This window comes from Budorcas taxicolor, chromosome 2 (genome assembly GCF_023091745.1).
Source record: "Budorcas taxicolor isolate Tak-1 chromosome 2, Takin1.1, whole genome shotgun sequence".
In the NCBI taxonomy this organism is placed as follows: Eukaryota; Metazoa; Chordata; class Mammalia; order Artiodactyla; family Bovidae; genus Budorcas; species Budorcas taxicolor.
The window spans coordinates 136,115,159-136,131,462 of record NC_068911.1 but is presented as its reverse complement, the minus strand read 5'-3'; the positions used below and the strand labels follow the sequence as shown (position 1 = coordinate 136,131,462).

Below are 16,304 nucleotides of genomic sequence, written 5' to 3'. Positions count from 1 at the left end.
GGATGAGATCCTTGATCAGAAAATGGAAATTGTGGAAAACCTAGTGAAATCCAAATAGAGTTTGGAGTTTAGCTAATATCGAGTATTGGTTCCTTAGTTGTGACACGTGGACCAGAATGTTACAACATGTTAATGAGGTAAACTGGGTGCTAGGTATGTAGGGACTCGGTGCTAGCTTTGCAACTTTTCTGTAAATCTATAACTGTTCTAAAATGAAATGTTTATTAAATTGGGAGGAAGAAACCTCTGTGGCAGTGGATTAGGAAAGGCCAAGTAAGAAGACTGTATCACAAGTGGGGTTATAGATACTGGAAGAAGAAGAAGATTGAGAAAAAAGATGTATATCTAAAAAATGTATGCAGCACTTAATTTGGGTGCTTCCAAAGGTATTTTATGAAGTGATACAGTGCCTTTTCCCACTCCAGAGTCATCTGTCTGTATATTAAGTATTAGGAAGACTTCTAAGTGTAAATTGCAAAGTCATATACACTCATGTGAAGAGAGCTCAAGAAGCTACATGTTCCAGCCTCTTGTCTTAAAGGTTGCTGTCTTTTAATCTACTCTAGATTACCCTATTCTACTCAGATATTAAATTAAACTATTAAGAAAATAGTTGGTTTTATCCTCTAGTGCCTATATTTTTTACCCTGAAGATACTGTCTTAAATTTATCTAAAGGAGTTTGTGGCTATTATCTTTGCAGGATTTTGATTAATTTGGCTGGACTTATTTAATACTGCAGTCTAATCATATCGTCTTCTCACAGAGAAGCGAGACTAGCTTTAACATTGGATTCTCCGACCAGATGCCAGACATTGGACTAGGTGCTCCCATAAGGTTACCTCACCTGACTTGGTGTCCAGCGAAATTATCTTTTTAGTTCCTTCACCGTAGATGTCAGTCAGATTCCACTGTATCCTCAGCTATTCCCAGGGCCCTTGAAGATGTCTTTGTGCCCTTCAGGAAGCCAGCCTGTGGCACAACTGCTTCACTGTGGTGCCAACACCCGAAACCCTAGGAAACACACTTCTCACTTGGCAGTCAAATTCTCAGTATTGTTCATTGCTGGGATAAAAGCAGTAATCATCATGTATAGATCTGAATTCATAAGTGAGAAGTCTCTGAGATGGCCTGGAGCCAGGGTTATGTAAAAAGATTGATTCTCAATGTAAAAAGATCAATTCTCAAATGTAATGAAGATATGTTTTTAAAAAAACCACTCTTCTATTCATGGTTCATTAATTTTCTTACTTGCTAGGAGTTCTTACAAGATAGGTTGTCAGGATACCAATAATGTTACATGAACGTTTTGTGGTAATTATCAGTTTCTCCTGATGAGCAGTTTAAAAGGAATCGAGATCTCCTATTTGCCCTAGGGTGAGAGAGGTTTTCTAGTGGAAAACAAGGGCTGTGTCTGTGTGAAACGGATCAGGTAAAAGTAACTTGCCATTCTGCATCCTGTCTAATCTAGAGTGAAAGCTTTATACAAATGTACATATTTATACTGTCATAATACTTACTTAATTTGACTTTTGAAAATGTTTCAAACAGAATCTCAGTCCAATCACTCCAATCAGTCTGACAGTGGAGTGTCTGACACCCAGCCGGCAGGACACGTCCGTTCCCAGAGCATGGTGAGCTCCATCTTCTCTGAGGCCTGGAAGCGAGGCACGCAGCTGGAAGAGTCCAGCAAGGTAATGCGCTCAGGTCAGGGTAGAGGGGACGCCTCTCTATAGTGTTCTGAGGCGGGGTAAGGGGGGGGGAGCGTAGTGCTCTTTTATTCCTTCATTAGGAATCTTTCTTGGCCTTATCTCAGTATTCTTTCTTTGCTTCTCAGAAATGGATATTTATGAATTGGCTCTGATGATCTAAGATCTCAAAAAAAACAACAACACCTAGCAGTTTTATCAGTGACTCAGAATTTTAAGAAATAACAACAATCTCCCCCTTGCCTCTCTTAATTTGGATGGAGCAACAACACCCTCTAGTGCCAATGCCTTGCTGTTATTCCAGAGAAACTGCTAAGAGTTGATTGTTACTTTATTGGCTCTTAACTTATTCAGACTCCTTTTCTTTTATGCTTTTTGGCATTTCTTTGCACATTGGGTGAATTTTTCTCAATTTACAGTTTATGTGGAAGACTAAATTCCCATTAATCCCCTTAAAATATTGGACCCCCAAGCCTTGCATAGAAGGTTGTTCATTGACGCTGAAGGACAAGATAATTATTGCAAGGCTGCTTAGAAACAGAGAGGCTCTTTGGCTCACCATATCGCGCTGTCTCTGATGTCCTGTGGGCCGTGGCGGCCCCGCTCTGCCACTCTCAGCAGCGCAGGCACACGCCGAGGCGAGGAGCCAGGAGCTTGCCCGGTCTGGCCATTCTGTTTTCATCCAAAAATCATTTTGATTTTTGTTTTTCTTCTCTGAATTACTTATACAATACATTCAGCGAGAGTTAAATGGATATTTCCCCTCAATTTATTCCTTTATTTCCATATATGATTGATTAACTGGACTTGGGGAGGGTAGAGGAGTCATAGGTAGCCCAATGTGGGGTGGAACACCTTCTCTTAGGAATAAATATTTGAGAATTGGTGCTAATAACCTAAATTCTCAAGACAATGACAGTTTAACCCCCTTACCAGAGGCTCAGACTTTTAAGGAATTTTTTTCCTTCCCATATTTAATCAGTTTGAGTGGAACAGCACTATCTGGTGCTGATATTCCATATATATTGTGGAGAAGCTGCGCTTACAAAATTCAGGTGCCTAAAGAAAAGTCCTTTACCTTACCGAACTTAATGGTGTCATCCACATGTATTTTAAATGGTGAAACTAGCCAACTGTTGGGAGAAAGGCCAAGGGAAGCAGAGGGCCTGAATGGTCTGGGATCAAGCAGCAGAGTACCTCGTGGCACACAGCTTCAGAAAGACCGTGAACTCTGCCGCGCAGCAGTGACACTGAGCTTGAGTCTTGACCCCCTGTATGTTTCTCCTGCTTGTTACCACAGTCTCAGGTGCCAAATGAGAAGGCCAGCACAGCTAAGGTCTCCACCCCTGCAGCAGCCAAGACAGGGTCAAGTTAAGGTCAGGGGCTGTTCTTTGGAAGCACATTAACCTGGGTGACTCCTGTAACCAGATCTTGCAAACTAATGCTTTTATTTTGATGTGCAGTTATTAAAGGAACATGTGAATGACCTGATGGGCACTAGAAGTCAGCACTGTCATGAGCCTTCTAGACTACTAACCTAAGTATTCCCAGTGCTAATTAGATGTCATTCAGAATTGGAAACAGATGGTTTATTTGGATCCTCACAGTTTGTTCAAAGAGCCCCAAAGATATACCCAGAGTCACTAAGCCGAGAGTCCTTCCTCTGCTTTCAGAAGCACTTGAACCACATTCCTGCATGAGTAGCTCTATAAAATAAATGACCGGGTGTGGTCCTTTGGGCCATGCCAAGAGGTGCTCAGATGGGCCAGTCAGTAGGTTGTTGGCAAACCCTAGCTCCTGTGTCTTGATACATTTCCTTTAGCCTTCCAAAGTTTCCTCTCATTTTCTTCTGGCTTTTTCTGTATGGTATTTTTACGATCTTTAGCTGTAACGTTTATGAAGCATTTCTTTATGTATTTTCCAGTAAAACAAATGTAAAGAATACCCCCCCTTTACCTGCATTGCTGGACTTCTGTGCATGTTGGATGCAAGTGTCTCACACGAACACGAGTGTGTGTGTCAAGCTCATTCATTGCTGTGTGACTGTGCACGCCTGCTGAACATTCTCATACTCATACCGCTCACTAGCATCAAAAAGCCATCCTCATTCTTCAGGAGGCCCTCCAGCAGCTCTCCTAAACCCAGTTATGGCATCTGCTTGATGTGGATGCAGTCCTGGACTGAAAGGTGAACTCCGGTCATCACACCTCCCTCTGCCACGGTCCGGGGGCGGTCCCCTGCTCGGAGGCCCTGGTGCCCACCCCGGGGCAGGGTGTGTGAAAACCACAGGTCAGAAAGCAGAGGGCATCATCCAGACAGACGTGCTACAGGAAATTATCTCCAGGTAGTTAACAAGTTTAGGCATTCGAGAAGGCCGTTAGGTAAACAGATCTTCTCCGTGCCCTTGTTACCCGGGGAGTGGGGCTTTAGCCTTCCTGCCATTGTCCATCTTCACCATCTCCAGCTGCGGCACCCTTTCATGCATGTCTCTGATTCCTTGCTTTTTAGTTTACCAGTCAAATCTTAACCTCTGTAACTGTTTTCTTTGTTGTGTTTTCTCTCTCCCAACCTCCCTTTTATACTCCTTTTAGGCCAGAATGGAGTCTGTGAATCGACCCTACACTTCACTCATTCCCCCTTTATCCCCACAGCCCAAGCTAGTCACCCCCTACACGGCCTCACAGCCTTCACCACCCCTCCCGCCCCCGCCCCCACCCCCTCCGCCTCCCCCGCCCCCTCCGCCTCCCCCGCCCCCGCCCCTGCCCAGCCAGTCCGCCCCGTCTGCGGGCTCCGCAGCCACAATGTTTGTCAAGTACAGCACAATAACCAGGCTGCAGAACGCCTCTCAGCATTCGGGAGCCCTGTTTAAGCCTCCCCCCGCATCAGGGATGCAGCCCTCGACCTCACTGTCAGTGAAGCCTCAGATTCTGGTACCCCCCAATGGAGTGGTGCCTCCCCCGCCACCCCCGCCCCCGCCCCCCACTCCCGGCTCTGCTATGGCCCAGCTGAAGCCCGCCCCCTGCACCCCGTCCCTGCCGCAGTTCAGTCCCCCACCTCCTCCACTGAAGATTCATCACATCCAACATGGTACGCAGACAGCTCCTCCAGCGCCCCCACCTCCTCCTCCCGTCCCTGCCCCCGTCCCTCCCCAGGCCCCCCCCAAGCCCCTTGTGACCTTGCCCCCCCCAGCGAGCACCAAGACTGTGCCACCCGCAGTGACACAGTCGTTGCCACCCACACCTACTCCGCCAGTCCCCCCAGTAAAAAAGCAGCCGGTTCTTCCTGTGTCTCACGTTCCACCCTCTCCCCCTGTTCCTCCGGGTCCGGTGCCCCCGCCCACGCTACCCAAGCAGCAGAGCTTCAGTGTAAAACCACCCCCCTCGCCCCTGTCCCCCGCGCCCTCCGTGGTGAAGCAGATAGCCAGCCAGTTCCCCCCACCTCCAGCCCCACCTCCCGCCGAGGGGCCGCCCTTAAAGCCTGCCTCGGTCAGCCTCGCCCCACAGTCCCCCCCTGCCGTGAAAGCAAAGCCCAAGTGGCAGCCCAGCTCCGTCCCTGTCCCTTCTCCGGACTTCCCCCCTCCTCCCCCAGAGAGCAGCCTGGTGTTTCCTCCTCCGCCGCCACCACCACCCACCCCGGCCCCGCAGCCACCGCCGCCACCGCCACCACCGCCGCCAGCCACACCCACAGCGGCTCCTGCCCCCACCCCCGACAAAAGCAGCTCTCCCGGCAAAAAGAGCAGTAAAACCTGCAGCCCCGGGGGAAAGAAACCGCCCCCGACCCCGCAGCGCAACTCCAGCATTAAGTCCAGCAGCTGTGCAGAGCACCCTGAGCCCAAGAAACCCTCAGTGGACAGTCTAATCAGCAAGTTCGCATCGCCAGCCGAACCCTCGGGGTCTCCTGGCAAGGAGACCCCACCACCTCCAGCAGCGCCCCCCAAGCCAGGAAAACTCCATCTTTCCGGAGTTAACCTTCCCGGGGTGCTCCAGCAAGGATGCCTGTCCGCGAAGGTGGCTGCGCTGAGTGGGCGCGGCAAAGACTCGGCGGTGGAGTTCCCTTCTCCTCCGTCCGATTCTGACTTCCCACCCCCTCCGCCGGAAACCGAGCTTCCTCTGCCCCCCATCGACATCCCAGCAGTGTTCTCAGGAAGCACCTCTCCAAAAGTGGCCGTTGTTAACCCGCAGCCGCAGCTCTGGTCCAAAACGTCGGTGAAGAAGGCCCCTCCGCCCACACGACCCAAACGGAACGATAGCACCCGCCTCACTCAAGCCGAGATCTCGGAGCAGCCAGCCACGGCCGCAGTCGTGCCGCAAGTGCCCACCTCGCCCAAATCCAGCCTTAGTGTCCAGCCTGGCTTCCTGGCTGACCTCAACAGGACACTGCAGCGCAAGTCCATCACCCGGCACGGCTCGCTCTCCTCCTCCCGCGTGTCTAGAGCGGAACCCACAGCCACCATGGATGACATGGCATTGCCCCCGCCACCCCCTGAACTGCTTTCTGAGCAGCAGAAAGCCGCTTACGGAGGCAGTCATATATCAGGCTATGCAACGTTGCGGAGAGGACCGCCTCCCGCTCCCCCCAAGAGAGACCAGAACACCAAGCTCTCAAGAGATTGGTAGCTACCTTAGGATTTTATTTTCATGCAATGTGTAATCAGTTCTACAATCAGCTCACCTGATCATCTGTGAATGCAGGTGTTCAGAGCCTCCTGGTATGTCGTTGTTATTCAGGTAGTGTTCAGCTCTGTGTGTGTACACATGTGCGGGTACACACACAGCTATACATATATAGATAGGTAGCGTGTGTATGTATATGTATATGTATACATATATCTATATGTATATATATAGCTGAAAGTGATTCTATTTATTCTTTCTCCTAATCTGGAAATGAGTTTTGTGTATTTTAGGTGGCAGCGGCATGGAAGGGGATATATGTCTTGTCCCTTATGATTTTTGTTATCTATCATTTGGGTTGGACCAAAAACTTCAGACTTTAGAAGATATTTTATAAATGTCCATGTGCGGCCTTTCTGTGCATGTTGTGTATTATATATTAAGGATAGATGTATAATGTGCTATTTCTCAGTTTGAGAAGACAACCAGAATGTTTGGTGTATCTATGGGGCTTTTGTGTTTTTTTCCCCAGTTGGCTGAAGTTAGAACTGCTTGACACTTCATTTCTCTACATACAGGGGCACTTTAATTAGGAATCAGTTTCATAGAATGGGTCATCGTGCAGTGTGGGGAAATTTTCAGATACTATCAGTGTGTGGTTGTGCATAGAAAACAGTATCCACGTGGTGTAAGCCATTCGAGCTGCAGCGCTGCTGTCGCAACCCCCCCGGGATCTAGAGCGCGCTGCCCCAGGTCAGCGCGTTGCCTGTGTCACGTGGGTAATCTAGTGCTGGCACCCTGTAGTTCTTTCTGTACTGTTGGGATCCTTTCCTTGAGCTTATGAAGCTCCATCAAGTTTGGTTTCACGATCCTTGCTTTATTGTAAGAGACTATCCAACATGATACCCTCAGAATGCTCTGTCCCTGTGTGTCTTTGGGTCACCAGTTACCTCCTTATAGTGTGTGCTGTGAGTGGGTGTTGATATTAGATATCCATAGACAGCTGCTATATAAGATACTCACATCCTTTGTCCATTATGTTGCATCATTACGAAAAACGAAATCACCTTCTGAAATGCGTCTTTTTTTTTTTTTTTTTGTATTGCTCTTTGAAGGGATGGATTAGAAAAGAGAAAACTGGCCCCTGTGCAGCTGTCATTAATTAGGTTTTTTGTAGCTGGTAATGTGGCATACAAAGAATTCACTTAAGTTTGGGACTATCATAGAGGGAGGGGGGAAAATGAGTGTTTCGACGATTTCATCCATAGTGACCGGAGCACAATAGGGTCCTTGCTTGTTGTAGCCCGGTTGTAGAGATTTGTCCAAGTGACCAGGTATTCTGATGGAGTCTGTAGTCCAAGGACAGTAGGTGACATTACATGCTATGCATATGCAGGTTGGTGTAACATGGAACATTGCTCTAACGACACACTATGATTCCATAGGCTTCACACTGTACTTCTGGATGTTTCATTTTCCCCTCTGAATTTTCCTTGGTATTTGAGAAATGTGTACTGACTTAGCAATTTGTGATGATAAATTGACCGTTAGGCCAACGTTAGAACTGCTCTTAAACAGATTAAAAAGTACCTCCCCAGCAGTGATAAGTCAGCACACCTTGTAATGAACATCTGTGCCTGTTGTGAATAGGGATCACCAGTGTAACTGCCAAAGTGTTCGACCCTGTCTGTAAGGAAAAAGTGATGTCCATTAAGTGGGACAGAGATGGTAAATAATTCAAGAGTTAGCAAGACTGCGCTGTGTACACAGGATTTCTCACTCTGCAACAAAGTACTGCATCAGAGAAAGTGGAACCCCCCCCCACTGTCACATCTCCAGGATGTGATTGTATACTCCTGTTTATAGAGCAATAAGAATATATACCAGTGTGCATTTGTTATAGCCCTACTTCTTTAAAAGATACTTTTTTAGATCTTTTTCAGTTCACCAGGTTTTATGTGCTTGATATTCTCATGGTTATGAAGTGACCTTTACCACACCTATGTTGTTCATTTAAGCATGCACTGCGATTTGAGTACATTTGAGCAACACTGCCAGGCGCCACTGTGACTCATGAATGAAGTGATTCCCCAGTCTTCTGCCCACAGCTTTATCTTCTAAGGATCACCCTTATTTGTGAGATAGAGGACTTTTAAGACTCTGAATCCAATGGTGTAAACATTCATCACTAGGGTTTTTTATTGTGATGGTGGTCTTTTATGTAAGGATGGACAGCTCTCCCTGAGGGAAGAAATCACGTTTCCTGTCTTCCTTCACTCCTGATTTGAGCTGTAAGATCCAACCTTTTTTTTCAGCGGGGGATTTCCTGGGCCTTCTTGCTTGTGTCATTCCTGACGGCAGCCATCCTGAACCGATGCTGCTTCTAGTGTATCATTTTCCTGAAAGAGCAGATACCCTTTAGAACACCAGGGACACCGAGGAGAACACAGCCAGGGAGAGGAACTGTGTCAGTGGCTTCCTGACTATTTAACAACAGTCTGTTGCCCTTTACATTTTTCCAGAGACAAAGAAGGCTATTAACTTTTTTTTTTCCCTCTTTATGTGAAACAACTGAATCAAAAAAACCAAAATGATACTTTAAATATACTTCCAGTGTTTTACTCCCTGGGTTGTTTTTTTTTTTTTAATTGGGATTTTTGTTGGGATGCAGTTTGGAGACTCCTGTTATCTAGGCTCTCCTCTTCCCTGGTGTGTTCAAGAAAAACACTGCCGGACGACACTGGTACTGTGCCTTCTTCCACTGCCTCCTGCTCAGCTCCTCTAACCCAGCAAGGCTTCTCCAGGTCAAGGAAGAAAGTCTTGTCAGTTGGCTTGGCTGTACTGAAAAATGAATAGTATCCTGCTGTTGAGCGCAGTGCAGACAGGTGCCTGTTAAGAGCTAGTGACTTGCTAATTAGTGACATCCTTAACTTGTACCACAAAATTTCAAAATTGGATCCAACCTATGCTTCAAGTTTTGGCAACAACTCTGAAGGGCAGCAAAGCCTATTCTGTTAAAACATTAAGTTCATAGTTATGTTAGATTATTCTATATTGAAGCTTGGCTTTTATTACCCAAATACATTTTTCCCTTAGCTGCTGTAGAATTCTGCTCTTGGAAAAAGTAACTACTCTTAAGGTTTACAGGTACCTACTTCACTGTAAATTGGGTGTTTTTTTATTTCTGGGGCTTTAAGATAAGATTGCTGATTCTTCAGAAGTTACAGGAAACAGTTTTCATCAGAACATCTCAGAGGAATGTCCCACAGACTGTCCCACAGTCCTCGGACATCAAGGTGCTCCTGCCCCCTGCCGGCATAGCCTGCTAAGGAAGGGCTGCGAACTATCTCGGCAGTCCCATCTCCATGTAAGTTTACTTGCCACTAAAAGCAGTCTAAGGAGATCAAAAAGGTAAACAGAATTGGGGGGATCATGAAGAATAATTCCAATAGGTTAACAACTCTGAGGTCAAGGTTAATAGGAGCTGTGCATCCAGTTAAGAGTTTCAGAGGCTGCTATTCTGGAGAATACAACTGCTAATAAGTTCATGTCAAGGATGTTAGGCTATAAGGAGCCTGAAAAAAAACTTCAGGTAATAGTCGGATTGATTTGACTATCAGGCCACCAACAGAACCCCTTGTCCCTCTTTTTCCCGTAAGTTAAAAGCAATTTGTTACAAACACAAGGTGATTTTAAACAAATTCTTTTCCTAGTTTCTATATTACCAAACTGTTTCATGTAGGTTTTACGTAGTTAACTTTAGAACTAACAATTTGTAACTTACGTAATCTGATAACCTCACAGATTTTGTTTAAACCAATTAAAACTGTATGATCCTATGTGATTATAGGTTTAATGACTTCCTTTAAATAATTTGGAATTGTACATTTCTAAGAGGATGTTTATTTCTAAAAATCGTTTTCGGTTGCAAGAACCTTTTGGCACTTGAAGTTTTGTTTTATACACTTCACATTATTTACATATAGCAAGTTGTTCCTGACCCTATAGGAATGTTTGCCCACTCACAAAGTTGAGATTTGATCCATGGAGAGATGCAAGTAGTACAGAATTAAGATTTATTTTCCTTTAAAAATTGAATGGAAGACTATTGTTATCTCTTTACTAGTCTCCCTCAAAGTAAACAAGTGTTCAGTTCTTAATTGTGCCCTTAGAAGGTCTATATGTATAAGAAATCAAAAATTTAGCTGTAGAGTATACTTGATAAACATTTGAAGGAAATTGGTTTGCTCTTTGCTTGTTGAAGTATAAACCATTTAGAAAACATCTGCTATATTTCCCAGTGCCTTGAACTCTCTTGGAGGAACAGCATAAAAAAATTTAACAAGCAAACTTTGAGGTGCTAATGAAAGAAGGAAGGTGTTTCTAGTTTGTGCAGAAACAGAAAAAGTGACTGACTGTCTCACAAGAGATGGCTTCATCTACCTAATCAAGGTCTGGCTGCTTTCTACCAAAGACATTTAGAGAAGTGAGTCAGGTCAGGGTGATGGTGAATACTACATGTTTAAAAGATGGCCAAGTTCAGAATGAATGTTGAACATGGATGGCTATTAATACCAAGCTCATAATTGAAGCCTCAACCTCTTCTTAAGCAGAACATGCTTGTGGCACTTAAACAAAATCTGCATTCTGCAAACTGTCCATTGTTTGTTTATTGTAACCTAATACCAAAAACTGCCATTTTTCATGATTACCACCTCCTATATTTCTCTCTACTTGTAAATAATTTCTCCTAGGGGAAAAAAAAGCATTAACTGGAATGTTTCAAATGACTTTGCTTAATTTTATTGTCAGCCACTAGTGAACTTTTATAGAAATGTACATTTAGAATATCAGCTTGTGTCAATGTCATAAAAGCATTGTTTACTGTTTTAAAGAAAAATTGCACATTTAACTGAGATTGCTCCCTTTCTTCCCATTTCTTTTTTAAAAAAAGGAGTAAAGGCTCAAGCTAACATCCAGGCTGTGGGAGCTTTGCCATAAATATACAGTGTAGGAATATACCTTTTTAAAGCATGAAAAAGGCAAAAGGAACTGCATTAAAAGTACAGGATAGAGGACATTATTCAGATGATTATGCACAGCTCGGTAAAGATGAAGTGACAGTTTTTCTTTCAGCTTTGTTGCTATTATTTTCTTCTACTTAAAATGTACACTCATTTCATTATGTGCCTTGCTCCCTGATTGTGCTAAACCTATATATAGATATATATATATGAGAGAGAGATTCAGTACTACTGATGATGTTTTTATTCTACTGCTGGATTAAGTTATTTTCCAAGTTACTTTATTCTTGCCAAGTTACTGTCAGTAAACTATTGTAATGGCTTAGGACAGTAGTCATGCGGTCAGTGTAATTTACGTGTTTCCATTATGTCAACTTATCCAGTCCTTAATAAAAAGAATACATAGATTCATTTAAACATCTGAACTGGACTGGACTGTTTGTGGATCGGCACCATAAGAACCTGGTTTTGCTGTTTACGTTGAAGTACCCAAGACAGACTGCAACACGCACATAGAGCGTAAACTAATTTGATGTGTTCGACTGAAAATAACAAGATTTTTCCCCCTTTAAACAACAGTTAGTTAGGTAAGAGCTTTTCGTTTGGAAGCCTTGGTATCACAATCATGTGTTGACTGCTGTGTCAAGGTATGTGTAAATGTGGATTTGAATGTATTTACAATCATGTTACAAAAACAGAAGGTTTCCTTATATTAAAAGAACTGTATGTATTTGGTGAAAAGTAATCAAAACTTCAGGTTCATTTACAACAAAAATAAGGACAAAGTAGAGCAACAGGGAAGGATTTTCTGACACACTTAACTTCAGTTCGGTGGCTCAGTCGTGTCCAACTCTTTGGGACGCCATGGACTGCAGCAGGCCAGCACTTGTAACTTACCACCTAGTGATAAGGATTCTGGGCTTTCACTGGTATGGCTCGGGTTCACTCCCTGGTCAGGGAACTGAGATGCCGCATGGCACGGCCAAAAAGGTTACTTGCAGAAATACGTTCACAAGACATTCGGATATACCTTGTAGGATTTTATTTAGGCCAAGTTCTTAGTACACAGCAACAATTAATTCCAAATACAGTTTCAAAATTAAAAAGTGAAATGTCCCCCCAACTTATCTGGAGGTGGTTTAATGGCACACACAAGAAACATTACTGGCAAGAGATGCTCCCTCAGGTTTTCCTACATCGTTTTTACTGAAGGCGTAACCCCAACCCTCCCTCTGGGAGCTGTAAGCACAACTGGCCAGATCACAAATTGTTTACATTCTTTTCTGTAAACTATTTTGTTAAGAAAAAGATGCATGGACACAAAATATGATAAAAACTGCTTTTCCATAGAATTCTAAAGTTTGCAAAAGACGTTTCCATTTTAATGTGAAAATAAGCTTTTTGTCTGCTTTTTGTTTGATTTTTTACAAAAAAACCTCAAGATATTTAGCAAGGATCATTTATACACAGGCCCTGTCATTTTATTTGTCAATATTTTTTTTAAGTATGAGATTCTCAAATCAGAACAAAGCTCAGCACAAAATAAACTTAAGGTAATGAGCGTGCTGCCTCCATTCAAGAACTGTTTTCTAAGGCTCTCAGATAAGGCTGTGCTGCTCCTTCCAGTGCTGAGACACTGTACCATTTTAGCTACATACACCTGATGAAAAAGACCAGTTGTACCGAGTGTAGTTTCAAAAGGGTTAAAATGAAGATTACTTTTACTAATTAAGGCTGCACTCAATACACTCCTTTAAACACTTTGAATTGTATTAATTGAAACATAGTGTTAACTTTTCAAGTATCTTCCTGAAGACATCAAGTAGAACTTTAAAATAAACATATAACACAGTTAAGACAGTTGCAGAAAGAATACCAGGCGCTGAGTCAGGGATTCTACTGTTGTTAACTAGCTGTTACCTGAAATGAAACATCTAACCTCATCAGTAAAATGAGACTGAACTAAAATTTCTGAAATTTCATCTAGCTCTAAAACTCTTAAGTAAATCATGTGAGGGAAATTATCACCTTAACACGGATCAGGAGTTTCTGGCCAAAGAAGTTCAGAAGCAAACAGATGAGAAGTGATGCAGATCCCCATTCTTTTCCAAGATGTATCAAGCACCTGCTAGCTCCTCCATCAAAGCCTTTTCAGAGAGAGAGGTGGCCTTCAGGTCATGCCATGGCTCTCTCCGGAGAGGAAGAAAGGTAGGGAAAGAAAAAGTACCAGTTCTTAATGCAGAATGGTCGCCTGCTAGAAGAAAGGGAGCATGAAAGGGTAAAAGCACACTACTATCGTCGTCATGCCTCGGAAAAACCCTGGTGGTCGTGAGACTGCTGAGGGGCACAGCTACAGCACAGAGGCCACTGTGAAGACAGGAAGGCCTCTCTGGCTGGGTAGCGAGCAGCAGCAGGAGGGGACGAGGAGGGAGGAAAACGCCTCACCAGTGACTCTTAGGAACACAGCAAAAGCAGCAGGTCCTTAACGCTGCGCGAGGAATAGCAGGGCCCCCAGGAAGGAAGCAAGCAAGTCGGCAAAAGACAGGAAGCACTAGACCAGACACCTTAAAGGATTCTTCTGTATGTCAAAAAACAGGCTCAATCTCTCAAACCTAGATTGACAAGATTTTGGTTTTCAATTTATTGCCTAGGTCATAAGGTCAACAAGAAAAGTATGCTTTTGTTGAAATCCCCATGGCCTGTCCAATAGTAATACTTTTAAAAAGGGAACAACTTTTAAGTCACATCTCTCCCTCTTTTTTTTTTTTAAAGGCAAAAGTGAGTGGACACAAGTCAAAAACACTTCAAGAGGAAATGGACCTCCTCTAGCCCAAAAAAATGGTTGCTTACTGGTCAGCAGATTTTATACCTGAATCACCTTTGCCACAATATTACGTAGCATGTAAAATTTCTGCACTCGTTTAGAATTCCTACCAACCATCTTATTTAAAAATGGGGTGAACTTACAATAAAACAAATACTACCCTCAGACTATTAATAACATGCAGCCTATGAAATATTAAAAGTCCCCAATGACTCTAAGCCTGGCCCATCATCATGACATAGTATCCTTCCAAAACAATATGTAGAATTTAAAACTGTACAAAAAAGGTAAAATATGCAGAAAATCCAACAGGTGTTGTTTTTAAAACAAAAAACTACACACACATTAGTACTAAAAAATACTGGGAAAATCGGCTGACCCATGGATCCCTGTGCTGCAGGTCTTCACCGGAATCTCAGCCCCCCAGTCCGGCAGGGGTCCCATGGGCAAGCTGACCACCACCAACTCTTTATGCACAGTTGCCTTCTGGGCTTCTGAAGGTGGGAGGTGTAGGAACTATTTGCTGGATTTTGAAATACCTTCTGCTTTATTAGTCCACTAAGCTTTCTCAGCAAAAAACTATTCAAATAATTTTTAACATCTAATTTGAAAACAGTTTTCCTAGTTACACACCAACACTAGGAGAAGTTTAACCTCTCCAAGTATACTCTTGGTTGCATCCATAATGAAGCTGAAGGCTCAGAGGACACTCAAGGGCCATTACTTTGAAGGAAGACAGGGAATTGCAGGGAATTAAGGGTATCAAGGTGACCTAACAAAGTATGAAGTGTAATTTACAGTGTACTGGAGGCAAGTTAATGAAAATGAAATGCAGTGTCTGGGAAATCTTTGCTAACTGCAATGTGTAAGGAAAAAAACCTGCAACTTTAAAACAAAAATCTTAAGGAAACACTGTATCTGGGTCTCAGTTACATGGTGATGAGTTTTGTGCTCTGGTACTAGTAGTATTAGCTCTGTCTGCACTGTCTGAACTCCCTCACACCTACGACACTTGCTCACTTTACATTCACGTTCCTCACCTGCACTGTCCTGTTCAAGGCCCATGTCTGACATATACACAGCTGCCACCTCTTGCCTTTCATCCAGCCCTGGGAGGTCACCTGGCAGAGCTCCCTGCTGGCCAGGCCACTGAGACTAGAAAGGACCCATGGCAGCTGTGGCCTGTGAGCTGGTGCCTCGTCACAGTATTCACCTGCCAAACAGCCAGGCCTCCTGGATTTTTTTTCAGTGTCTCTTATTACAGAAGAGATGACTAAAGTCATCTGCCTTCCAAACTCCACTGAATTCAAAGCTGTAATTGTGCAGATGAAAAAAAAAAAAAAAAACTTGGATAAGCACTTGGCCTTACACCACTCATCCCACTATTCTTAATCTGAAATTTAAGGTTCAGATTCTCACCAAGAGCAGCTACTGCAAAGGCCAATCACACAGAATCAGGGGAATAGTTATCTTCTCTAAGTGAGTAAACAATTTCAACAGTAGCTAACACTTGCCATTAATAACATTCAGAGAGCACAGGAGCAAGCCTTGTATTCCCAGTGACTCTCAAGAGAATTGAAAATAACTATTTAAAAAAAAATTTTGTTCCCTAAATAGTGAAAGTAGTAAAGAAATAGTTGGTCCGACTTCTAAGATCCTACTCTTCAAAACAGCACCTAAGGCCAGGGTTTAGGATGCCTCGTGAGCAAGGCACTTCTACCTACCATTCACCTCTCTAGAACCTTAGGAGCCTTCCTGTCTACCTCAGCACGCCCACCTGAGCTCGTGAAACCGGCTGCACCATCACCCCTGTGGGTACACTGCCATCAGCAGCAATGCAGTCTCACGCAGCAGCAGCAGCAGCAGCAGGACCAAACCACCCTCAGAATGGAGACTCAAATCGATCTCATAATCTACGAACTGAGAAACATGAAGGGATGCAAGTCAGCTCAACATTAACTGGTTCGGAGCACTCAAGTGCTGAGAAAATGCAGAATTTACAGTGCTGAAGAGGAAATAGGTCATCTGAAACAGTTACAAAAATGGTTATGTATGATACTTAAATATTGGTCCCCCCCCCCCATACAAGTGGAAGAAAGTGTGGGGCTGGGGCACGCACTGGGCCACGCGGCTAA

The 16,304-nt window shown here is 43.9% G+C and overlaps 1 protein-coding gene across 1 annotated transcript in view; it reads left to right on the top strand.

Moving 5' to 3' along the window:
• Window positions 1-6,371, top strand: part of RAPH1 (Ras association (RalGDS/AF-6) and pleckstrin homology domains 1) — a 98,160-nt gene extending 91,789 nt beyond the window's left edge. The window contains exons 13-14 of the mRNA XM_052663959.1: window positions 1,551-1,693; window positions 4,300-6,371. Coding sequence (XP_052519919.1) covers window positions 1,551-1,693; window positions 4,300-6,324 — 2,168 coding nt within the window. The 3' untranslated portion in view covers window positions 6,325-6,371. The remainder of the gene's footprint in view (window positions 1-1,550; window positions 1,694-4,299) is intronic.
• Window positions 6,372-16,304: the final 9,933 nt, after the last annotated feature.